The sequence below is a fragment of the Tenrec ecaudatus genome, chromosome 11 (assembly GCF_050624435.1).
Source record: "Tenrec ecaudatus isolate mTenEca1 chromosome 11, mTenEca1.hap1, whole genome shotgun sequence".
Classification (NCBI taxonomy): domain Eukaryota; kingdom Metazoa; phylum Chordata; class Mammalia; order Afrosoricida; family Tenrecidae; genus Tenrec; species Tenrec ecaudatus.
In genome coordinates, this window is record NC_134540.1 from 95,443 (window position 1) to 121,076 (window position 25,634).

A 25,634-nucleotide genomic window follows, 5' to 3' on the forward strand; every position below is an offset into this window, starting at 1 on the left:
AAGAACTACAGGACATTTATTAGGACGATCCAGCCTAAATTCTCAAGGTGTTCAGATTTTTACTGGAGTTATTGACCAGAATTATACAGGAGAAATTAGTGCAGTGATTAATTCTGATGTACCATGGTTTATAAAGAAGGAAGATCACTTAAGCCAATTACTTTTGCTGCCTTACCTTACTAAAGTTAAAGTTTTTGTCTCTCAGGAAGCAGCACCTGAGAGGTCTGAGTCGTCTATAGGTCAAGGAGTCTGTGGAATGCTGTTGTGGGGAGTCAACTGCAGTCTCATGTGGAACTAGAAATTAAAAGGAAAGTGTCAGAGGAAACCAGTCTCCAACAATCAAAGGCCCAGTAGGTACAATTTTATGGCAATAATATATAAAGATCGTGGTAGAGTCATAGAGGATGGGAGAGACAGGAGAGCACAGCAAGGAGACAGACACATTTATGTAAGCATGCTCACCTCAGCCCCTCTTGATGGTCCACATGGAACTGGGAGAAGAGAGGACATTTATAGGTAGACTAAGGTATGCATATTCAGTAGTTACATGCGTGACAAGATGGGCGGTATCTTCATTAAGGTCCCTGAGCCCAAGTGAGGAAACCTAATACCTGCATTGGGGGAACGGGGAAGAGAGCAAAAGGCTGTCTGCTTCTATAGGGACATATGATCAACCATGTGCTGTGCACTGTAGGGCAGCATAGCTGTTAGGGGAGAATCTGTGGGAATGCTATTTAGAGCAGTATAATGTACTTGGACTTTACCTCTAACTTACCAAAGTGGAGGCTTTCCTACCACAGACTACTAGCTTTCCAGATTCCCTCTAAGTTAGGAAATATAGTCCTCATATTTCTTTCAGTGTTAGTTTCACACAGAAAAAGGTTTTTCAGTTCTGGATACCGGGTCACTGCCTTAGGACCTAAGACACACCCACTAACTTCCCCTAAATCCAGCATGGAGGGAATGAATAAGAGAAGTTAACCAAGAGAAAATATCACAAAATGATAAAGTCCTACATTGTAAAAAGCCTGAAGGGCTTGTAAATTTATGGGGGAAAGGTCTGTTTTATAAGTTAGTTCAAAAGCGCCTGAACAAGTTTATTACATTTTTTCCAGTCTTTCATGTTATTCTGAGTGTGTTAAGGAAATTCAGCAGTTCCATCTGTTGTCAGTTTTCTGTAAGCTCCCTCTACAGCTAATAAGCCCTCTTGTTTCTGAGAGCAAGGAGCTGAAATTTACATAATAATGAAGTCTATCTAACTAGTTTGACAGGTTCAAGCAAGTTGCCTGAGATTGCTTAAGATTATTAAAACAGAAGGGGGAGATGAAGAGAAATTTTATGTATGACAAACTTCATTGTCTTTTTGGGTTTTTTTGTGTTTGTTTTTTTTTTCAGCTTACATGACTTTGTTTAATGCTTTTTTACAAATGTTTAAATCAAATACAAGATGTTAGTTAAAACATTTCACACTTTCAAAGGTTAATAGCCCTTCTTCTCCCATTAAACTGGGCACAAGCTTTTCTTTTTCTTTTTTTAACATTTTATTAGGGGCTCATACAATTCTTATCACAATCCATACATGTACATACATCAATTGTATAAAGCACATCCATACATTCCCCGCCCCAATCATTCTCAAAGCATTTGCTCACCACTTAAGCCCTTTGCATCAGGTCCTCTTTTTTTTTTCCCCTCCCTCCCCGCTCCCCCCTCCCAATGTGCCCTTGGTAATTTATACATCGTTATTTTGTCATATCTTGCCCTATCCGGAGTCTCCCTCCCCCCGCCCCCTTCTCTGCCGTCCCTCTCCCAGTGAGGAGGTCACACGTGGACCCCTGTAATCAGTTCCCCCTTTCCAACCCACTCGCCCTCCACTCTCCCAGCATCGCCCCTCTCACCCCTGGTCCTGAAGTGGCACCAGCTTTTCAACTCTTTTTTTCTTTGGCTTAACTTTTATTATTTTAAGCTTAATTTATTCCTGAGCCATGAGTTTTTGCTTCTTCAGTTTCTTCAGGGAAATCTTTTTCTTCTGTGCAACCTCCTCTTCTGGTTTGGGAACGATTTGTTCTTTCTCAGTGAGGATCATGTCAGTGTGGCAGGAGGAGCTCATGTATGGGTTGATACGACCATGAGCTCTGTAAGTCCAGCGGTGCATTTTGGGGGCTTTGTTCACCTTCAGGTCAGCATTACTTTCTGCATTTTTAAGCATGTGAAGCAAAAAATCAGCATTCTTTTTGGGCCACTGACCCTGAGTCCAACCCCACTGTTTGGCCTGGGCACACCTACCAACACCACCATTATAGCGTCGGAAAGGCACACATTGCTTCTGCAGAGTGACATCTTTCAAGTATTTGGTGGCTTTCCGGATATGCATGCCTTTGATGGCTTGGGCAGTTTCATGGGTGTTCTTGAAGTGGACCCGGAGGTTCGGCCCTCTTGATTTGCAGGATGTTGTAGGGTTTTCTGGGTCAAGTGAGTAGCAAACCATTTTGGCAGGTCACCTCAGGCCGCTACAGTTAGAGGAAGAACAGTGGGTTCTCCATTATATATATTTTTCCCCATTATATTTTTAAGTAAAAAATTTTTTCTCCTTGCTAAAAGCTTCCATCAAAACTAGGGCAGATAAACACATTTTCACCTCAATAGAAAAGGCTGATCCTGAGAAAATCCAGAAAGTTAACAATCATGTTTGGGATCCAATCGGCTAATCACGGTGGGGAGGGCTGTTCAGTGCTGTCCTTGCAGATGGACTCGCCATAGGAGGATGCAACTGAGACAGCCGCACATGAGCCACTGTCCTTCCCCTCCCATCTTGGAAATTCCTGCTAGGGATTATTTTAGAATATACTCTCATGTTCTTGAGATCAGACATTATAGTTAATAATATTGTTCCTGGGGACAGCACAGGGGGTCAGAAAAAATAATATTGTTCCTTTTGATGTTGTAACCAGGATATTACTATTTTTATGTTATTAACCAGGTTGTTATAATCAATGTAGTACCCTGTAATGCTCACTACCTCATAGAATAGTAACATTAATTTTGCTTTTCACTCTGTCCATGCTTGCCTAAGTCCTAGACAAATGATACATGAGTTTTATGCCTTTAAAGATGGACTGGAGTGTCCACTCAGGACTGAAATCAGAGAATTGCTTTTAGATTCTAGCAGTCTGGCTATAATCGAGTAAAGACTCTTCTAAAGTACCAAGACATTATAGTGGCTGTCATTCATCTGAACCCATAACATTTTGGCATGTTGGCTGGGAAGTCACTGTGCTTGATGCCTCTGGCCGGGCAGCTGCTTCAGTAAGTGTGGGACCTCTAGGGGAGGCACCCCTGGGCTCTGGACTCCTACCTTCCCCGAAGAGCAGCTGCCTGGAGACGCTTGAATTTTGGAATTTGGCCTGAGTCTCCTGTTCCTCTGGAGGTAAGTTTCACTGTAGGACCGGTCTTCTGGTTTGACTTGGGAAGGGACTGGATGCGGTCTGAACTCTTCCCAGTCGCCTCTCACCAGGACGTTGGCTGAGGAGTCTGGTTGCTTGTGGAGTGGAGGGCCTGCCTTTTCAGACCGTCACTTAACAAGTTTGGTGGCTTGTTGAGTTGGCAACAAGTTTGGTGGTTTGTTGAGTTGGCAGCTTGTCTTTTCAGACAGATACTTCACAAGTTTGGTGATATGGTTTGGCTAGCCATGGCTGTTTGTCTTTTGTGTATGTTGGCCAGGCTGATTATTTGGTTTTGTGTATGTGTGTGCCCTTACGTTTCCCCCACCTCTTCTGTCCTTTAATTTTCCTTCCTCTCCTCCCTCCCAGTGACTGGGTTGCTGGCTGTTAGCTTCAAAGTCACAGACCTGACTAACTGACGTCTGGAAAAACAAACAAACTTCTTTTGGTTTCTATTGCCTGGCTTAAATTGTTGCCTAAAAATAAATTAATTTTAAGCAGGGCAAAAAAATTTTGTTTTATACATTTAAAACCTTTGTGTGGTATTTTTTAAAAGAATACTGAGTGGTTTTATCCACAAACCTGGGACTTGGACAGACTGAATGAATATTAATCTAATCTGCCAGGGCACTTGGCAAAAGTTTATGCATTGGTAGGTAGATTTCTTTGTATTTGTGCTTTTGTTTTATTGTAAAAATGATTAACAATTTTAAACAGCTTCTACAGGAAAAGGTTTGCTCTGGTTTTCAGTTCTCCCGGTTTAGTTTTTTGTACTGTTCTCCTAAAGTTTGTTCTACCTGCTTTGCAGTGCTGTTAAAATAGACAACCTGTCGACCTCTATGTCTTTGTTGAAGGACTTTAAGCAGTTTCACCTAGAGGTTTGGGAACCAGAATGTGTTTTTGAAAGGGTAATTAAACTTTGCTTCCAAGAAACACTTTGTAAGTTCAGCCTGTGAAAGGAGTTTTTCTTTTTTTCTGGTAACTGTTTATATTTTCTCTTCTTCGGAAGGGAATTGTTTTTAATTTTTTTTCATTATGTAGGTGCATGTTTGCATCTAATTAAAGCTCTAACATGTGGGTCAGGCCATCACCTCAGTGGTTTCACTTTAAGTCTGCAGAGTACTGAGAGGGTGAAAAATCAGCTCAAATAACCACCCTTTAAAATGTCTGTCTCCTCCTTCCCCTTGGAATGCATTCTCATTCATCTTTGGTTAATTCTCCAGTTATCTTGTGTCACACAGACTCAATGTCTCTTTGACTTTCTGTACAAGAGCTTTCTGCAGTTGCAAAATGCTCTCTCTGCACTTGGCAGCTCGGGGGTTCTATGTAATGCCCTTAGTTCCACCTGTACTCCAGAATCTCTTTGTAAAATGAAAAAATGGCTGCGGTGGCCCCAAGTCCTGCCCATCCACTGTCTGCTGTGGCCTAGGTCACAGGAAGCAGCCCCCACCCCTGGCCCCCAACAGCAAAGGACAACCACAGATGCTGGTTGCCTGCCTGTTCTTACCTTTAAAGAGCAGAAGGCATCAGCAGACGTGGGCTCCCTACTCTGCAGATGGCGCTGGCAAAGTCCCTGCTTTTTCCTAAACTCACAGCCCCACTTGAAATGACTGCCAGCAGATAACAGTTGTGCTTTTCATGTCAAAAGGATCCAGCTCCATTCGCCAGGAGGCCAACAAAAGCTGTTATGGGCTTCAGCTGGGGCAGACAGGACAGAAAATAGAAGTCAATTTAATTTTTTAAAAATCAGAATTAGCAGAAATTGCTCAAAGGGTTTAGAATGCCTAGAGGAAAAAAAAGCAAAAGGGCTGTAGCCCAAACTGTAGAAATGGCCTTAAAAGAAGCAATCGGACCCCTCAGAAGCCTAGAAAACCAAAGATGGAGTTCAGAGTCAGCACAGGTGAGCCTTAGGAAGGAACCAATGCACATATTGTAAAGAACAAAAGCATTAAAGTAGAAGAATAACTAATATTAAAACCTTTGCTCAATGAAAGAAAAAGTTGTGTCTCTATTTCAACAAATATATATATATATATATATATATATATATATATATATATATATAAAATTTCTCTTTGGTGTACCTACCTTAAGTAGGTTGTAGGAACCCAGAGATCCCTATAAGGAGTAATGTCTCCTGAGACTCCTAAACGCCTGTGTCGGCCCAGCTGGCGGGGCTTGTTGTTTCATGGACAGTAAGTGCAGAACACTCCTACTAGGCTTCCATTCCTCAAGCAGACGGATAAATCGCATCTTAAAACCAGAATCTGTGGTTTTCACCAATGACACTCAATGAACTCCAGGACCATTCTCAACCAGAAAGGGTGTGCCTTGATCTTTACGTGGGTCATAAAACTTATCCATGGGGTGTGAAATCTGCAAAAGGTTGCCTTCAAGCTAAAATGCAAGTGTGAATGTCTTGGTCATCTGTTCATCGGACTAATTCTAGATTTTTCTCCATATCAAGAGTAACTTTTGCTAAAAATAAAAATAATACTGCACAGTTTGGCAAAGAAAATAATAAATTGTGTAAACTTCAGTTACAAATTTGTACAAAAGGAGTGGCATTACTTATCCTGCCAAAGGTTGTATTAAATATATATTGTAAACACCTCTGGAAAAAAAACCCACAATGATTCTATTCCTGTTCTTAGTTGGGGCCTTCATGGAAGTTGCTCTAAAACATGTAAAAGCAACTCCAGGTGACAGTGGACAAGTGCCACTTGGCATTACATGGAATCTTTTCATTGGGTTAACACTCCACCTTAGTTCCCCTGAACAGTGAGACTCATACAGATTGCTTGTAGCTACACGGCCGGTGGTCAGATACAGACACTGTTTACTACTCAGTTGTGTTCTGGAAAGAACATGAAAAATTAAAATTTTAATTCCTAGAAGTTATCTTTGGTTAATCCTGTCTAAGATGTCAAACGAAATAAATAAATGTAGTAAATGTAAGTTTTTAAGTACATTTGCCCCCTAAGGGGGCAAAAAGTCCCCTTAACCCTCTTTGGCAGCCACGGTGCTGCTTGATCAAAGTGGCTGACGGAAAGTCAAGGTGGCTGATAGAGGGCCCTGTGCTGGCTTCAGTCAGTCACAAGCCTGAGGCCATATTTCGTGTCAATAAAAGTGTTTAAGTAGATGTTAAAATAAAATAAATAAAAATTAAATTTGTTTAAAAATTGATTTTAAAATCTGGCTTTACTAGGATTATACTGTTTTCGTTCAACTATTGTTATTAACACAGTAATTGATAAAAATAATTGAAAAGTAAAAGAACAGAAAATTTGTAAGCCTTCTTGTTTTTAGCCATCAATTTGAATCTTTAAAATGTTACAAGCTACACCTGCAAAGAAGGCTCTGAAAAGGTCAGCCTCCACTAGTGCTTTGAGTGCTCTGGACAGGTGCAGATAGTGGCCAAGACTAATATTGGCAGAAGAAAAGGGAACCCTTTTGGCTCTTAAAACTTAAGCTAGTAGTTTGTGCCTAAGGCTGAAAAAAAATTTAAAGCCATGAATAAACTCTCCTATTACTAAACATTAAAAGAAGCCTGTACACAGCCTGAAATGCTTGCTAGGTGACCACCTGGGTCCATTTGTGTGGAAGTGGAAAGAAATCCAGCAATAAGAAAACAGGTTCAGTCTTGTCACTAACACCTGAGAACCTGGTTCACAGGAACGAAAAAAGATGACAAGAGTGGCTTGGCTGCAGCTCATGGCCTGGCCCAAGAGGGCTAAAGTTGTTTTAAAAATGTGTGACTGCAGCCACGGTCAAAAGGCAAGGTGACCAATGGGTACTCTGGTGGGGCCAAGTGAGGCAGCCCACATCAAGTTAACTCAAACCTGACGAGATGAAAAGATTTTCGAGCCTGTTAATTGGTGCATTTTGCTGTTGACTATGGATGGCCTGTCCTGATTTGTCTTTGTCTATGGATGCAGACTCACAAGGTTCCAATTGGAATGGAGATTATTTACACCAAAGAACATGCTTGTCTCCTCAAAGCACTAGGTTAAGATAAGCACTAATAAGTAGGCAGTCTAAAAATTGGATGCCCCAAATTGGCGGGGTGGGGGAGGGTATGAAAGACATAGGCCTACAAATTTTCATAGATAAAAATATAAGATAATTTTGCTTGGCTCACTTATAAAATGTTATGTTTAAATAAGGCTGGTTCATTTCAAACTGTATATATTTTAGTTTTATGTTGTTAGAACTATTGTCCTTGTTTTGGCAAGAATACCTGTAGCTAAAGCCCTATAAAACTTACAGCTTGTCCAGCACAAACTCCACAAATTCTTAAGGCAGTACCCCCGCCACCAGTGAGCAGCCTCCCTGTGCACCATTCCACCAGGTGACTGTGTCCTCAAGTGGTTCATGTCCACTGGACTGACACCACGTTGATAGAGGCCCTTTACCATTGTGCACACAACTGCAACCCCGGTCAAGGTGAACAGACTTGTTGCCTGAGCTCACCACTCGCATCACAAGGCTGCCCTGCCCAATGCAGAATGACAGGTTCATTCTTCTGTAAAAGACCCACCCATTACACTAAGCTTAATACTGTTAACTCAGTCTAGGTTTTTGCAAATTGTAATCAAACTATTAAAATGTGTTACAATAAGTCACAAGTGTATTTTAAGGCTTTCCAGGAAACGTGGTTTTCTTGCTCTTTTGGCCTTACCATGTGTGCTGTCTCCTTATCTGTTTAACAACTCAGTATTGCAGGTTGTGCAGACACAGGCATCTTTGCACTCACCACCCAGGTTCATGGCTTGAAAGGCCTCTCTAGTATAAGTAATGTAAATATTAACAGATCAAAACCCACCATTTAAAAACTGTCAGAACAAATTAAGTCCTTATCCAAAGTAGCCATGCAGAATAGACAAAGACTGAATTTGTCATTCTTTAAACCAGGTAAACTATTGTACCATAAACTCTCGCTTTAGTCAAAAATTGTTTAATTGCTCTCGTTGGGTCACTACCTTAATTACTGGTCTTGTCGGTCCCCTATTATTATTAATACTGAAACTTTTCATTGGACTGTGCATTATTAATGCATTAGTAGAGTTCATCCGAAACCACATAGGGGCTGTTAAGCTTATGATATTAAATATCAATATACAGCCCCAAATCCAGAAAAAGTTGCTGATGAATCAACGATTTGATTCATAAAGAAAAGCAGCAGGGAATGAGACAGACTAGCACTAGCCACTGTAATGGCTGCTGTCTTCTTGACTGCTGAATGACCTGCTTCCCCTTCCCATCTCAGAAAGTCCACTAGGGATTATTTTGGAATGTACTCTCATGTTCTCAAGATCAGAACATTGTAATTAATAACATTGTTCTTTTTGATACTGTACCAGGATATTACTATTTTTTATTTTATTAACCAGGTTGTTATAATCAGTGTTGTACCCCATACTGCTTACTAACTCTAAAGAATAGTAACACTAATTTTGTTTTCTACTTTTGTCCATGCTTGCTTAAATCCTAGACAAATGGTATATGAGTTTTATGCCTTTAAAGATGGACTGGAATGTCCACTCAGGACTACAATCAAAGAATCGGTTTTAGATTCTAACAGTCTGGTTATAATTGAATAAAGACTCTTCTAAATTATCAAGACATTATAGTGATTGTTATTTATTTGAACTGATAACACAACCACATGTGGAGAAAAATGAAGGGCAAGGAAAAGATCTAAAAACACCCAATCTTAACAATGAGTCTATTTCCAGGTTGCTAACAGCCCAAAGGGAGGGGCTATTTGTTTATGTTTTCACAGTCAAAGGAGATAAGGAGACATGAGGATTTCTCTTCAGCCAGCAAGGCCCAGAAGAAAAGAAGCTGATGCTGTGACCTGAGAGCTAAGAAAATAGTCCAGAGACTCTTGTCCTATTGCTGACGTTATCCCAAACATCAAAAGAACCTTGCAGATTTGTGACACATTGCTGCCTGCTGAGAAATTTTTACCACTGCTGAAGGTGTCTAAGAGAAACTCTGGACTCTAGCATAACAAAATATTTTAGGCAGAAATGACTAGGCTACTACAACACTGTTCATTTGCTACAAGATCAAGATTATGGACTTAAACATTGATATTATTTCAGATTAGAACATTGTAAATGTTTGTAATTGCAAATGTTTGTGTACAAATAACCAATTATTTGTACAATGTAACCTTACATAATTGGGCTTTGATTAGAAATCATTTGCAGGGTTTAAGGGAAACTTCTTTTTAAAAAAAAATTTTATTAGGGGCTCATACAACGGGAAACTTTTCTTTAGATGATATTCAGCTAAGAAGGGAAATTTTCAATATATTTAAAGATATGTTAAAGTAATCCCCCAGCTCTGATGCAATTACACAATTGCTACATGGTTTAGAGAAGCTTGACCGACCTGCCTGGTTTAACTCTATTGCTTATCATAATTTTTGTCCGTGCAATCACATGCTGCTTCATGGAGCCCCAATGGTTCTTTTGAAATTTATACATAAAACAAAAGGAGGATTTGTGGGGGGCAGAGAATGAAAAGACTGTATAAGGATGAATCCTTTATTCTCATATATTAAGAAGCTTGGCAGGCTGGGTTTCTAGGGTGGAGGGAGGCCTTCACCTTTGTGAGTTGGAGGTCAGTTCCAATCACATTTTCATAATTAATGTTGTTCCTCACTATGTCCTCCTATAATACAGGACATGGATTGCACACACACACATAGTATATAAGTCTTGGTTGGAAATATATTATCTCTCTGTATGAACCTGGCTCCTCAAGTCATGGCAGTCCTGGAGGGCAGCACTGACATGCTTTATCTTAAGTCTCTTTAATTTAACCCCTCAATCACACAATTGCCCTTTGGAACCATTCCATGGTGGGGGCGATACCGCACCATCCAGGTTTCTGCTGTAGGGGACCTGGACTTTGTCCTTGTGAGGCACGCAGTACTCTACATAGTTCCCATCAGAAGAATTCTATCTGGAAACCCCTCTAAATGAACTAGTATTTACCCTAAACACACCTATTGAAGATGACAGGATGACAGACTCCTTGGGACTTCAAGATGAAGCACCTTAGTGTGAGAAGAAGCACAGGGTTGAAATTCCAAGTTCATAACCTTGGAAGTCATTGGATTTGGGTTCAGATTTCTTGCTTTTTGAGATTGGCTAAATCAGCCAATTTGAGACTACCATATTATTTCTTAGGTTCATATTTTCATTCATGTTCAGGCACATCTTAGTTCTGCGTTAATGAGTGTTTTACATAAAGCTAACCTTGCTGCCACATCATACACAAATGGTAGCGGGAGACGTTCTGACTCATCCTCCTGACTTCCTCCTGCGGGCCACAGAGGCGACGAGGAAACAGCGTGACCTACAAGAGGCTGGAGAAAGACTAAGGGGGGCCGCACGCCACCAACCCCTGCAACCAGTCCATCCCCGTTCACAGGCACCACGGACGGGGGTCCTGGCCCCAAAACCAGTATCGGAGCCCAGGAGCGCCGCCGGAGAAGGCAGCGGAAGGAAAGGGTCGGACTCCCCCGGGAAGCTGGCGTGGAGCCCGGGCGGGCGTGGAGGAGGATCCGCCTAGTTTCCACTGCGTAAAATTGCACCAGGCGGCGCTCCTCCTGACGCCGCGCCCTGGTGACGTCCTTCCGGTGACGACATCGCTCGTCGACGCGGAAGAGCGCTCGCAGTGACGATCCCACGTGGGTGAGTTGGTTTCTTTGTCTGGTTGAATCCGGCAGAGTGTCCCCGGGACTCGGTGTCCCCGCGGCTGGCGTCCCCAGACGTTTCTTCGGGTTCCGGTGGTCCCCCCTGCGCTGCCCCTCTCGATCCCGCCGCGCGACGCCTGCGTCACCGCGTCCCTCGTTTCCGGTTAACCCGCTCCGGCCCGGCCGCCTGCCGTTCCACCTCAGGGCTGGCCTCCCTGCCCCCTTTGACTGCTCAGAGTCCCTCGGGGACCCCGCCCCCCGGTAGCCCCTCGGAAAGGCTCAGCCGCTGCCCGCGCCCCAATCCGGGGTCGCGGGGATACGCGGTCCCGGCCCAGAGACGTCTTAGGGAGCCCGGGCCGAGAGCTCCGTTTGGACGAGGTGCTCTTGTTCTGAGTACTTCCTTCTTGGTGGCCACAATGCCTGGTCTCCGTAGCCCTTTACCTGTTGTGACATAGGATCCAAGTCCAAGTGGATGCGTTGTGTTTTGCTTTTTTGTTTAGATTTCTTGTTTTCTGTTGTGATTTTCTTTTATGTGGGCTGCCGATCCAATTTCCTTTCCTTTCTTTTATTCTGAGATGAAAACTCATCTTTACTTCTAGTTGAAGACCACAGAACGTGCAGGAGTAGAATAACTCAACATGGTATGATACTGATTTCACTTTAACTGGCATTTTCCCTGGGACACAATAAACGGTCATGTAACGAGTGCTCCATCCGAGTATCCAAGTGTCTCTGACAAAGGCGCAGTTTGGGGGTCACTGAGCTTTGGCTGGTGGTGCACTCCCTCCATTCTCAAGGTTAGGATGCCATGTGAGCTCAGAACTCCTCCTGAGGGTCTCTGGCTGCCCTCTGTGTGCCCCCAAGGCCAGGTCTTGCGCTCCAACTGCCTGGGGATTCTGTAGCAGCCAGTCAGTCGTTCAACCAGGGCCCTAGTCGGGCTGTTTGTGCCTTCAGTGTGCTTATGTTTCCATGCATTATAGACCTGGGGATTTTCAGTGAGGATTATTTTCTATTTAATTTTTGTTTGCTTACATAGACATTACTGTACTAGTATCCTCTCTTAATTTTTCTTTAGGTCAATTGTGATGCAGTTAATTGCATCTCCTGACAACCCTGTTTGTTAGAGTAGACTGTTCCTTGGGGGTTTTCCTGCATCAACACTGGGTGAGTTTGAATGGCTAACCCTTAGTTTATCAATCTAGTATCATCTGTGGCACCTAATAACCTTAATTTTTCCTCAGTAGCATTCCTATATAGCATTTCTGAGGCTGTAATTCTTTATGGGAATAGCCATGCTCAGCTTTCTCTCTGAATTCTTGGTGGATTTGAACTGCAGACCTTGAGGTTACCAGCCTGACCCACAGTGTCACCAGACTTTTTTTTTACCCCTAAAAACAAACCAAATACATAGTTTCCATGTACTCACCTTCACCTCCTGGAGACTCCCTGTGTGTCAGTCAATACAGTGGACTGTACAGGGGTTTCCGTGACTGAGTCTCAGCCGAGCATCACCTAGCCTTCCATGGAATCAAATTCTCATCTTTCTATTCACAGCTGTTTCTGGTGACCATTCACACTCCTTGGGTCATCCAAAAGACAAAATAAGGTTCTGGAAAGCAAAGTATGCATGCACAATCATACATACAGTGTCATGCACACATACTCATGTGGGTTTTCAGTTCTCGCAGGGTAAGTGTGAAATATATGAGCGTGGTGTAGCCTGCCTGTGCTTCTTTCAGTATGTATTGCATGAAAACACTATCAGCTTTACCAGGTATTTCTACATGTAAGATACTTAATGTTTCCTTTAAGTTATGCAAGGTCTGTTATCCTGAACATGTTTCATATTCATAATGTTAAAGGAAGTATGGAACATGCGTTACACAGAATGTTCTGTTAACGTAATAAATTAGGAACATGTGTGCAGGGCTTCCAAAAGTTAATGGGGAAATTCCATTCTCACAAGTTCTTCCTCAACCCTTTTAAAGCTCCAGTGCATTTATGGCTCAAAGTCATCGCTGTCAGTGAGCCTCTCCTACCCCTCAGGCTGTGTGATGTGTGGAAACTGTCATCTTTGATGAAGAAATCTCCTTGGGTTTTGTGTATCAGAGGTTGGGATGAAAAATAAAGAGAATTGGTTTACTGTAGGTTCTTATTGCATCCAGACATGCTAATAAGTAATGTTTATTTCCTTCGTAATCTATGTGACTGTTACTCATTGAGTCTTTTAAAAATTTTATCTATATGAACATTAAGTTAAGTGCAACTGAAGGTGAAGTAATAGCATAGTGAACCAAGCTTGGGAGGATCCCAGGTGGCATATTAATTCATATGTTGGGATGCTAACATTAAGGTCCACAGTTTGAAATCAACAGTTGCTCCCTAGGAAGACGGGGCTTTCTACTCTTGTGAAGCCTTGGAAACCCAAGGGACTGTTCTCCCCAGTGTTGTAGGTTCACTGTGAGTCGCATTAGCCCAGTGGCAGTGAGAGTGAGAGCCTAGCCTGAGGTTAAGGTAACTAGCGGCTACATCTTTCTGAGACCCTGAAACCAACTGCAGTTTAGGCTGTTTACAGAGACCACCCTCTGGTTTCTGTAGAAATTCTTAGAGCTTGCTGGAACCTATCACAAGTTGGTCCCATTTTATAGGGAAAATAGAAAAGAACCAGTCAAAGAAGAGACAAAGGGGAGAGAGAGTAAAGCAAAAACAAAGCAAGCTCACTGAATCTTGCAGTTCTCACTTGGTGACTCTGTAGGACAGGGTAGAACAGCCCCTGTGAGTTCCCAAGACTGCACCTCTTTACAGGACTAGAAAGCCTTGTCTTTTTCCCGTAAACTCCAAAATGAAACTCACTACCATCAAGTTGATGCCAACTCATGGCAGCCTTGCAAGCCAGGGTAGAACTGCCCCCTTTGGTTTTCTGAGGCTCTTTACAAGAGTAAAAGGCCTATCTTTCTCCTCTAAGGGTCCCAAATAGCAAGCTTCCTCACCGTCAGGGTGTGCCCGATGACACTGATGGTGACACAGAACCCATGGGTTCTCGCCAACACAGCGTGCTCACATGTACGTCTGGGTCCAGAGTTGTTTTTCTTACTCTTCTCATAGGGAGGATTGATTGGATTGTGGCCCATGTAGCTGCTCTCAAGCCCTCTGGCTGCCTCTCATGCCCTTCATGTTAACAGAGGGACCTTTGAGACAAGGTGCCACCTGGACTCCCTGTCAAGTGTGTCCATAGATAGGTCTACCCTGGGAGGAAACTGCCCAGGACAACAGCTGAAGGCCAAGAACCTGACACTCCCTCCTTACTCAACACTGTCACCTTCCATTTTAGGTCACAGGCTTGGTGAACAGAGAGCCAGTCCAGCTAGACAGCTGGAGACCAAGGTCGACTGTTTTGGACTTTCATGAAATTCCGAGCAAGGGTGTGTGCTGCTTTGCCTGCCTGTGGACCAAACATCATTCACCTGCCTCCAGACTGCCCAGTGGCTCTGCCTGCACTAGCAGCCCTCTTCCTAGAGAGACTCCTTGTGCTCAGAGAGCACATTCACTCGCACATACAGAAGCTGTAGCCTGGAAATGGTGAGTGCCACAGAGTCCTGGGGCTTGATGGAGTTGTTGGGGACTGTATATTCTAGGGCCTAGGATTCTTCTATCAGGTTTAAGAGTAACTGGAGAGGCCAAGGGGCTGAACCCCATGCCTCATCTTGGTGCCCTGCTCCCCTGTTTCTGGATATTTCCTGTACACATATGTGGTTTTTGAAGTCTTGTATGCCTGGGATCACCTTCCACATATGACTGGTCTGACATGGCCCATTTTGTCCCTTAGTTCTCTCTGTTGTCTGGTAGAACCACATACTAGAGTCTGAAGATGGATTTTCCCTGATTGAGGAGGCTAAGTCCAAGCCCTGCAGAGCCATTCTTGCCCCAAGTACAGTTCCACGTCTACCCCTGTGTAGTGTGGTAGCAAAGGGGGAGAGTCAATGGGATAAAGTGTTGACTGTTAATAGGATCCAGAGGTGGGGCTTGGTCCTCGTGAATTCTCCAATGAAATCATTTGCAGTGGACAGAGAGCCCTGCTGGGGCATGTGTGTTCTCCAGATCCATCTGTTTGGGGAGTTATGCTTTTTCCTGGAGGTTTTCAGGTGTGTGAGAAGGTTGTTCCCATCTAAGGATTAGGCCTCCCACCATTTCTGCCTCGAGCTAGTAGTTGGTCTACTTTTCAGCAGCTCTGCACAGTCTGGAATCGGAATGAAAAGCGGTCCTTTCTTCAGGAAATGGGAGATGATATATTTATTTTCATGGGTTACAAATTTTATTGCTGGAAAAATTCTAGATTAGCTGGTCTTTCTGCTGAAAATGTTCAGTTTAATGGGTGCAAATTCTGAAACCCATGAGTGCCTCTTTGAACTGACCTGAAAGGAAAAATGTAATGGCAAATCGTGTTATTTATCTTCCCTATTATGGAAAGGGTAGCTTAGTATTTACACCTGCTTTTTGTTTTCACAAGAGAAAAGCTTGTAGTTCGTTCAAGGATCGTTTGCTGGCCCTTAGGAGCGTTTTCCAGTCCAGTCTGTTGGGGCACCACGCCCTGGCCCCAAAGTCCACTTTCAGCATTCCCTGGGGACCTTGCCACTCCATTCCCTTGCTGTTCCGCTGCACTCCCCCAGTGATTTGCCTCGGTGTGGTGGCATCAGGTCAGGTGCAATTCCCACACTGTGTCTCCTGTGCAGTCCCCTGTATCGCCCTTAGTCACTGATTGGCATCATTTCTCATAGTGGGGCCAGCCATGTTGTTCTCTCTGTGGACTGGCTGCTCTACTCAGGATATACTTGCTTTTTAATTCACACACAAAAAAACTTTTTACATCATTTTATTGGGGGCTCATACAACTATTATCACAATCCATGCTTCAATTGAATCAAGCATGTTTATACATATGTTGCCCTCATTCTTTTATTCACAAAATTTTCTGGAGTATTTATACCTATATTTTGTTAGGTGCCATGATAGTTTATTGTGCCAGCCTGGCCGATAAACACAAGTAGGATTAACTGAAGGGCAGAGGGATAAATGGCTCGGTGAGCCTCGCCTTGCTTGTTCTGTGCCTCAATTTAAAGGGGTACACTACCTGGGGGATGCCTGGACTGTGGACTGTGTCGCTGTAAGTTGAGGTCCCTTTAAGCCCACACGATTGGAATGTTCATCTCTGGAACTGGGGACCAACAGTTGATGACAGTTGGGGACCTGCCTTGCTTGCTGTTTGCTGCCTGTATATATATAGCCCAGCTCTCTCTACAGAAGGGGACTGGCAACTGGCGGCTCTCAAGCCTTAAAGGACTGCTAGTGTCTCACTGCTTTATAATTTAACTGTTAATTTCTTGTATTATCTACCTGTATATAATTTAACGGTTCATTTCTTGTATTACATATCTATCTTTATATATGTATATTTATTTATATATATATAATTACTAGCAATCTGGTTTGTCTCTCTAGAGAACCCTGTCTAACACAGGTGCCATCCAGGTGGTCCAGACACCTAGCGACCCGTTATATAACAGAAGGAAACATTGTCTGGTGCCATCCCATCTTCACAAATTTCTTATGTTTGAGCCCATGATTGCAGCCACTGTGTCTGTCCATCTTTTTTCTGTAGCCCTTCTACCAAGCACGCTGTTCTTATCCAGGGACCAGTGTCTCCTGACACCATGTCCAGAGTAAGTAAGACAAAGTCTTGCCATCCTTGACTGTTAGAAGCATTCTGGTTGTACTTATTCTAATGCTTATTGTTTTTCTTTTGCCAAGCCCCAGTACTTTCACTGTTCATTGACAGTACATAATCCAGATGCATCAACACTTCTTCCGTCTTATTCAGTGTCCAACTTTCTCATGCATATGAGGCAATTCAGAATACCATGGTTTGGGTCCATCACACCTCAAAGTAAGGTCTTGGACAGCACATTTGCCCAGTGCCTGGTGACATTTGGTCTCTAGACTGCTGCTTACTTGACCGTCACTTGAGGATCCAAGAAGGATGAAATCTTGACAACTTCAATCTCTTTCCCGTTCATTATGATGTGACATAATTGCTCCACTTGTGAGGATTTTGGTGTTCTTGCCCTGAGTTGCAATCCATACGAAAGGCTGCAGATCTTTAAGTTCTTATAAAACCATTAAGTTCTTGTCGTTTTTACCATATTTTCACAAGTGTTCACTTGGATTTGTGCAGTAAATTGCACCAAGAAAATACCCTCTAGTGAATATCAATGTTAAGTCAACATTAAGTATCCAGAATATAGACATAGTCATTTTCTGAAACAAGACAGCTTCTATTAAAGTGAAGAGGTTTTCAGATGACTTTGAAAAATGATTCAGTGATCAAGATATGACAAAATAACAATTTATAAATTATCAAAGGTTCATGGGGGAGCGGGGTGGGAGGGGGAAAAAGGAGGAGCTGATGCCAGGGGCTTAGGTGGAGAGCAAATCTTTTGAGATTGATGAGGGCAATGAATGTACAAATGTGCTTCACACAATTGATATATTTGGATTGCGATGAGTTATGTGAGGCCCTAATACAACGATTTAAAAAAAAGAAAGAAAAATTATTAAGTGGGAACCAGGGATGTCATTGCTGATGTTGCACCCTCTTGGCTCAAAGCAGAGAGGACCAGGAAGATGTTTCCTTGTGTTTCATCGACTGTACAAAGGCATTTGACTGTGGCCCTTCATGACCTGTGATAACCTTGAGCAGTATGGAATTCTGGAACACTTCCTTGTGCTCATGAGGAACTTGTACCTGGATCAAGAGCCAGCTGCGCAAGCAACGGAATACTGCATGGTTTAAAGTCAGGAGAGGTGAGTCAAGATGGTGTCCAGATACACTCACCCACCCGGAGCTCCTATTGTTAGATGAGAAAATTAAGAGATAGGCATGGGAAGTAAGCTTGGAGAGTTTCCTTAATGGGACTAAAGGTTGTGGAGGAACTTGGAGGGGAGGAGCGGTGAGCAAACAGCACCATAGACAGGGGAGCAATTAGGGAATTAAAATCAACAAGGAGGAGGACATAGACATCTAGGGTGTTGGAGCAACAGCATTCTAGCTAAGAGGAATTACTAGGAGGCAGAAGAAGAGTGAGCATGAAAGTGGGGCAGGAGAAAGGTAAAAGGAAACGAAAGATCTAGGAAGCAAAGCTATGGATAGAGGTATAAACAGGTGTCTAGACATTTAAATACATTAAACAGCCCCCAATAAAATGATCTCTTAATAAATAAAATAAAATCAGAAGAGGTGTAAGTCAGTGTTGTATCCTCTCACCATACTTTTTCAATCTCTTTGATGAGCAAATCAGGGGAGCTGGGTTATTTGAAGAAGAATGTGGCATCTTGGTTAGAGGAAAGGTTATTGACAACCTGTGATACGCAGATCACAGAACCTTGTTTGCTGAAAGTGAGGAATTGCAGCACTTGCTGATGAAGATCAAGGACTGCAGCTTCAGTGTGGATTAGAACTCAATGTTAGCAACACCGACAGCCTCACAACTGGGCTAGTAGATAACATCATGATAAATGGAAAAACAGTTTAATTTGTCAAGGGTTTTGTCTTGGTTGTATCCACAATCAACGCTCATGGGAGCAGTAGCCAATAAGTTAAATACATTAGGTAAGTATGTAGTACACAGTCTCCTTAGTGTACTGAAGAGCAAGGATGTTTCTTTGAGCACTAAGGTCTCCAGACCCAAACCATGATATTTTCCATTGCCTCATACATATGTGAAAGTTGGACATTGAATAAGGAAGACTGTAGAAGAATCAATGCATTTGAATTGTAGTGCTGGAGAAGAATATTGAAAGTACCATGGACTGCTAAAAAGGACAAAGCAATGTGTTTTGAAAGAAGTAAGACCAGAGTGCTCCTTAGAGGCAAGGATGGCAAGACTGTCTTACCTACTTTGGACATGCTGTCAGGAGAGACCAGTCCCTGAAGAAGGACGCCATGTTTGGTAAAGTGGAGGTGCCGTGTAAAAGAGGAAGGTCCTCAATGAGATGGATTGACACAGTGGCTGCATCAGTGGGCTCAGTCATAGGAACAATTGTGAGGATGTCACAGTTTTTTTTTTGGCTTTATGAAAGACAGGCTCTATTTATTGAGTCCCTCCAGTTGTCTGATTCAGTGTGACTCAAGATAATAAACAAACAATTTCACTGTCACTCCATTCTGAGTCCTGGGTTTGGGCCCAGAGGATCAGGAGTATTTCCTGGGACCCATTCCTAGGTGGATAAGACCGTGTAAGATTGGCCAGGTAGGTCCCCACCATCAGGGCCCTGATGTATCTGTTGAGCATGGTCTCAAAGGCATCAGGAAGAATGATTTTGGGTACTTGGTTAAGCAGAGACTTCAAGAGGCTGCCCACAGTATTGTCAGCAGACACCTTTCCAAACAGCACATCCTGTGCATACTGCAACACTCCTGCATGCGGGCTGACGCACTCCGACTGCAGAGGCCAGTCACCCAGTGGGGGCTAAAACAGGTCTTCATAATCAGGGAACTCTGATACATTTGGTGTCATAATATGCTACCTCACCATCAGAGATGTAAACATCACCCCCATGCCCACCTGGAGTACTGACAGAGGCTTTGATGCTCATGCGGCCATTTTGGAGGCTGGGCGTCTCTGGGCTGTAGTAGTCATGGACCAGCACGGAGTGCTCGGTGATGTCATGGACTGTGGTGTACCAGCCCAGGATGAATTCGTTCAGAGAGACATTCTTGTGCAATCCTTACATGTTCCTCGCAAATTCCACGTTTACAAACAACTTCCTGTTCAGATTCATTGTGAGCCACTGGAAAGCATTGCTATTGTCCACCGACTGCTTGTGGACACTGTTCAGCAGGGTCTCAATAATTGGGGCAGCACCCTGGTTGCCTCTTTCACAGCTGTCCACAGTGGAGGCTAAAATGACCGAGTGCATCAGGAAAGGGCCCTGGGAGCATCGGCCAAGGTGGCAGAGGTGCCAGCATGTGCACTGGGGTTTGCACTGAGGTGGAGTTTTGCTGCCATAGCCAGTACTACCCTCTTGTCAGATGATGACTCAGGAGCTCAGTCTGAGCTGGGGCTGGGACTAGGGCTGGACCCAGGCCTGGGTTGGGACCAGGAGGTACTGCTGCATCCAGTGCTGTGACAGGAGTGGCAGGAGGAGCACTGGCTGGTGGAATCAGTGTAGCCATCTTGTCCAAAGAGGAGCCAAGACTGCTTTCTTATTATCATCCTCTGGTGAGGGGAAATTGCTGAGTTATAGCGACGTTAAAATGTATTTAAATAGGCAATGTACTTTACATATTTTTTCCTCTTAGAAAATGTGCTGTGTTAATCATCTTTTGTAGATTTTTGTGTTTGCTGTTCATATTTGTTTAGCGTTCCTCAAAGTATTCTAATTTTATATCCTCATATCCATAGCTAATACACTTGGAATTGATTTTAGCATAGAAATAAACTATTCGAATTGGGCAATTATTTGATTAAAAACCATCTTTCTCCCTCGTACTTGATTTCAAATCATGATTCCCATGTATTTCAGAGTAAAACTACACTCCATAGAACTCTCTGTGGCTAATTTTTCAGCCATTCTCTGGCCTTCACCCTCCAACCTTTTGTGGCTGAAGGCTTAACTGCCTGTGCCACCCAGGGACTCCCCTTAGGGACCCTCACATCACAGGGTGAGTGCCTCCTGTCATTCTTCTGCCTCGCTTGCTGTGTGTCATGAATCAACTTCCCAGAGAGACTCTAGGGCCTGTTTTGAGACTGAAAACATGATAAAATGATAGATGGGAATATCTCACCGACAGTTGTGTTAGTCTCTCTTTCCTGATGTTTGTGTATAGTTTAGCAGCCAAAGCCTCTGCGCTTCAGTGAATCACTAAATTGCATAGCCAATAAACATAAGGACTTGCTGTTGTGGTTCTTCTGAGACTGGACACTCATGTGTCATCTTGCAACAAGGTTGTATTCGTGCGCTGTCTGGGTGTCTGTCTGCTCAGAGGAGCAGGAAGCAATGATTACTGTATCTGGATTCTTCAGTTCTTTGTCTTAAGACTGGGCTCCATTTTTTTTTTAATTAATCTGCGTGTTCTGAAGGGACAGAATGCAAAGAGCAACCATGGACTTTTTGAAGAGTAGATGTAAACTGTCACATTTTGTTAAAGTAATATTCTCTTTTCAGCAGCTGGTCTGTTGGTTCTTGAGCGCTTGATGTTCTTGAAAACGAATACTGTGAGGTCAGGGCTTTGAGTTGCCCTTTGTCCTGCAGGCCACTGGGCCTCCCAAGGATGGTAAGGGGCTAAGGGAAAAACTGCAGTTTCTATACTGCTTCCTACTTGTTAATATCTTATCATGCTTCCTTCTGTAATTCATGTTTTCATAAATATTCTACTTGGTCCTGTGCAAAGTGGTGAACAGCTCCCCCTTCCCTCACCAATGAAAGAGATGATCATATGTGGGCATAGGGGTTAGATTTTAGAGTCGTTATCTAACTTATGGCATGTGTTCTGAGTGATCTCTTTTCTAAACCTTGACAATCGAGAGTACTAAGATTGCAGATGGCCACAGTCAAACTGGGGAGATAAGCTCACTGTATTAGAAGAATGATTAAGTGTTTGAGATATCATGTAATCTGCGAGGATGTAAACCTAGACAGTGAAGTGATGGGGTGATTGATAAACTCTAGGTTAGAAATTAGTAGGATACTGAACCTCACGTCAAATCCTTAGGAAATCTCAGTTCTCGAGGACTTTTATCCTTTCCCTCCTTTCATACGTGAACTACCTGGTAACTTTTTTTTTCAATCATTTTATTAGGGGTGCTTACAACTCTTATCACAATCCATACATACATCCATTGTGTCAAGCACATTTGTACATATGTTGCCATCATCATTTTCTTTTTTTATATTTTGTTTAAACTATTATTTTTAATCATTTTATTGGGGGCTCATACAAGTCATCACAATCCATACATACATAAATTGTATAAAGCACATCTGTATATTCCTTGCCCTCATTATTCTCAAAACATTTTTTCTCTACTTAATCCCCTGGCGTCAGCTCCTCATTTTATGCCATCTTCATTTTCAAAACATTTTCTTTCTATTTGAGAACTACATGGTAACTTGCTGAACCAGAATATGTGGATGTTTCAGGACTCGGTGGCCCTTGAGGATGTGGCTGTGGACTTCTCCCAGGAAGAGTGGGCTTTGCTGGATCTTTCTCAGAGGAAACTTTACAGAGACGTGATGATGGAAACTGTCAGAAACCTGGCCTCAGTAGGTATGGATGGCTTCTTTTAAAAAATCACCTTCTCTGTGGTAGCAATTGTACAGTTCTACTTGATGTGATTGAAATATGGAATGATATGTTAAATGTATTAAAACCCAACTTTAAAAAAATCACCTTCTCTGTGATCACATATGGCATGCCCATTGTTGGTACTTCACAATGCGGGCCCAGTAATGAGAATATGTTGATAAATAAGACAAGTGTAGTCATTTGCCCTTTGGAGCACCATGTCATAGCTTCCCTGTGAATTTAGAGCTCTGTATATTAAATAGACATTGTATTTCAATTGTGACTTAAAATTTTAAGTCTATTTTAATATTGTAAACCTGAACATTGATTTTAACACTTTCTTTGGTGCACAGAGAGAATATTTGTGATCTGAGACTTGCATTGAGGCTTATTATATCTGTTACATGTTTGAGAAGATAGTTTTGCTGTAGGTAAATTTGTATCTCCCCCCATTCAGGACAACTTAACTAACAGTCAAACTCAGTATCGTTTAAGTGTTCCTGCCCATTGCTGTCTTCCCTTGTGAACTGTCCTTCTCCATGCGCAGCAGGTCTGCCACACACATCTGTTGTCCCCCGAGTAGCCAGAGGAAGACCTGAGGAGAGTGCAGGTAGCCCTGTTGGGGTCTGCAGGAGACAAGAAACCTCTGAAAGATCAGGCTGTATGGATGGAATGAGATTTGAAGAAGTTAGTTTGAAAAAGTCTCTTTTGGGTTGAATATATACCTTTCACAGATACTGAGCTCATTTCTCTGACTTTTATCCATCCCAACACACCAGTGCTCACAGAGAAGCGTGACCCTCATTCATTTTTTCATGTTCCATATGTATTGTGTCAATTACCTTTCTACTTTCTTCTGACAGTTGCATTCCATTCTCACTGTCAATCTCTTGTCTTCATGGGAGTATCGCTTGGTAATTGCTTTTTGAATGTTGTCTCTGTCCTGAAACATAAAGTGCATTTAAATCTTTATTGCTCAAAGCAATATTTACCTTTCCTTTTTACTTTACTTTTGAACCTTAAATTATTTTTTCAGTTTCTCAAAACCTTGATGATGGAGAAAAGCTGTCCACTGAAAATACAGTAGTACAATTCATAAAAAATGATACCTGGTCCTCGATGGTAGGAGAAATCTGTGAATTGCATGTCTCTGAAGATCAGAATAAAGACCAGGCTGCATCTGTGAGGTGAGTGTCCTAACTTGAGGCAGAGCAGTGCTTCAAAAGTTAACTAGAAGATGGTATTATGGCATTAAAATATTTATATAAGAGAAGTCTTTGAAAGTTAATAAAATGAAATGTAATAGAATTTTTCCAAGCCTTTTAGAATCCAGTTTAACTAGAGAAACAAATCCAGAGACACTCATATATGTGTAAGAAAGTGCTTTATATCACGAATTCGTTGTTTATCAAGGAAACAGCCCAGCCCAGTCCAACTCAAGTTCTTAAGTCTAATAGTGGTCCATAAGACTCTCTTCAGACTCACGCATCCACATTCAGCGATGCATAATGCAGGAAGATCACAGGTAGGTAGGTGGGTGAAAAGTCTTGTGGATCCAGTGACAGTGGTTCTGCCAGCAATCAGGGCCAGTCATCAGGTAGGTGATGCCTGAGAAAGAGGGGAAGTTTCTTAGAATCCTCCTCATGAGAAGTCCACACCCACTAAGAGTTACCATCAGGCTGATTGACAGACTAAACTCCACCCCTACACTTTTTTTTTAAAAGAGAAACAGTGCTACTTTATTAAAATACTGAGTTTTATTTCACATGTATATTTTTGTCTCCCCACCATTTCCATTTGTCTGCCCACTGCTACTACTCTGTCCTATCATAACATTCCATACATACTTAGAACTAAGCAGAGGGTGGAGTTCCATCTTTACAAACTAAACAGGCATTTTAGACAACACATTCTTGGCAAAGGAACCTGGACGACATGTATCAGACACGGTAGGGAAAGTTCTCACTCTGCATTATAAAAAAGGACGGCCAGATAGCAACTGTTACAGAAATGAAATAAGACGGAAAATTTTAACAAACTGTTCAAACTATTTTCTTAAACCACCCCTACACTTTTATATATCTTTAAGTTGATGTAAAAGTATGTAATTTTTGAACAAAACAATGCTAAAATCATGTTTCCGTTTAACAGGATAAAACTATTATGCATACAACTGATAACATGTCAGTCCCATTTTTGGATAATAGTTGATAAGGGAACGAATTTAAAATATTCTATGCCTAGCAATTGCTGTTATGCAAACACTGACACCATAATATTATAATCTTATCAACATATTCCTCATCTGATGAAAGTTTATAAACGAACGACTTCATGCCTCTATCCCTCCTATTTTGCTTATCCACTTTTTATATTACCCATTTATGTCAACCAAGTGCTCTGATGACAAGCATATTTGTCTCTGATATGAAGAAAGTTCATTCAAATTGAAGCCTTGTGCATTTGCATCCATGAAGTTAAATCAGAATAGGCTGTCCATGAAAAACATGCCTAAAGGTCAACAAATAGATCTTGAACTATTTACAGGCTTTTCTTTCTTTCTTTCTTTTTTAGGTCATTGTTTTTTTGTTGTTGTCTTGTGCTTTGTTTTGCTCTGTCTTGTTTTTGTGTATATTATTATCTCTGCAGGTCTGTCTAGATAAGATAGGCTGGATAAACAATCTGGGGGAGAAAAACACGAGACTGATGGTTTTGGGGGGATGTGGGAGAAGGGGAGGTGGGGGAAAGTAGATGGTGTTGACGAACCCAGGGACAAGGGAACAAGTGATCCAAAATCAGTGGCAAGGAGGGTGTAGGAAGGCAATGTCACCGAGAGGACTTACTGAAGCCGAAATGAAAGCTGAGCATGATAGTGGGACAAAAGGAAATAGAGGAAAGAACTAGGAGGAAAGGGGCATTTATAGAGGTCTAATTATAGGCATGTACATAATGCAAATATATTTTTATATGATAGGGAAATAGATCTATGTGCATATATTTATAGGTTTAGAATTAAGGTAGCAGATGGACATTGGGCTTCCACTCAAGTACTCAGTCAATGCAAGAATACTTTGTTCTAATTAACTGGCATTCCCGACATGATCACTGAAGACAAAGTGGCTGCATAAGCAAATGTGAT

General features: G+C 42.4%; 1 protein-coding gene and 1 pseudogene across 1 annotated transcript in view; one reads left to right on the top strand and one right to left on the bottom strand.

Moving 5' to 3' along the window:
- The first annotated feature begins 11,209 nt into the window (after positions 1 to 11,209).
- The window catches only part of LOC142461572 (uncharacterized), a 56,244-nt gene continuing 41,819 nt past the window's right edge, over positions 11,210 to 25,634 (top strand). Inside the window, exons 1-5 of the mRNA XM_075563552.1 lie at positions 11,210 to 11,795; positions 12,230 to 12,318; positions 14,486 to 14,733; positions 22,351 to 22,477; positions 23,532 to 23,682. Coding sequence (XP_075419667.1) covers positions 14,731 to 14,733; positions 22,351 to 22,477; positions 23,532 to 23,682 — 281 coding nt within the window. The 5' untranslated portion in view covers positions 11,210 to 11,795; positions 12,230 to 12,318; positions 14,486 to 14,730. The remainder of the gene's footprint in view (positions 11,796 to 12,229; positions 12,319 to 14,485; positions 14,734 to 22,350; positions 22,478 to 23,531; positions 23,683 to 25,634) is intronic.
- Positions 19,335 to 20,127, bottom strand: LOC142461358 (eukaryotic translation initiation factor 3 subunit F pseudogene; annotated as a pseudogene).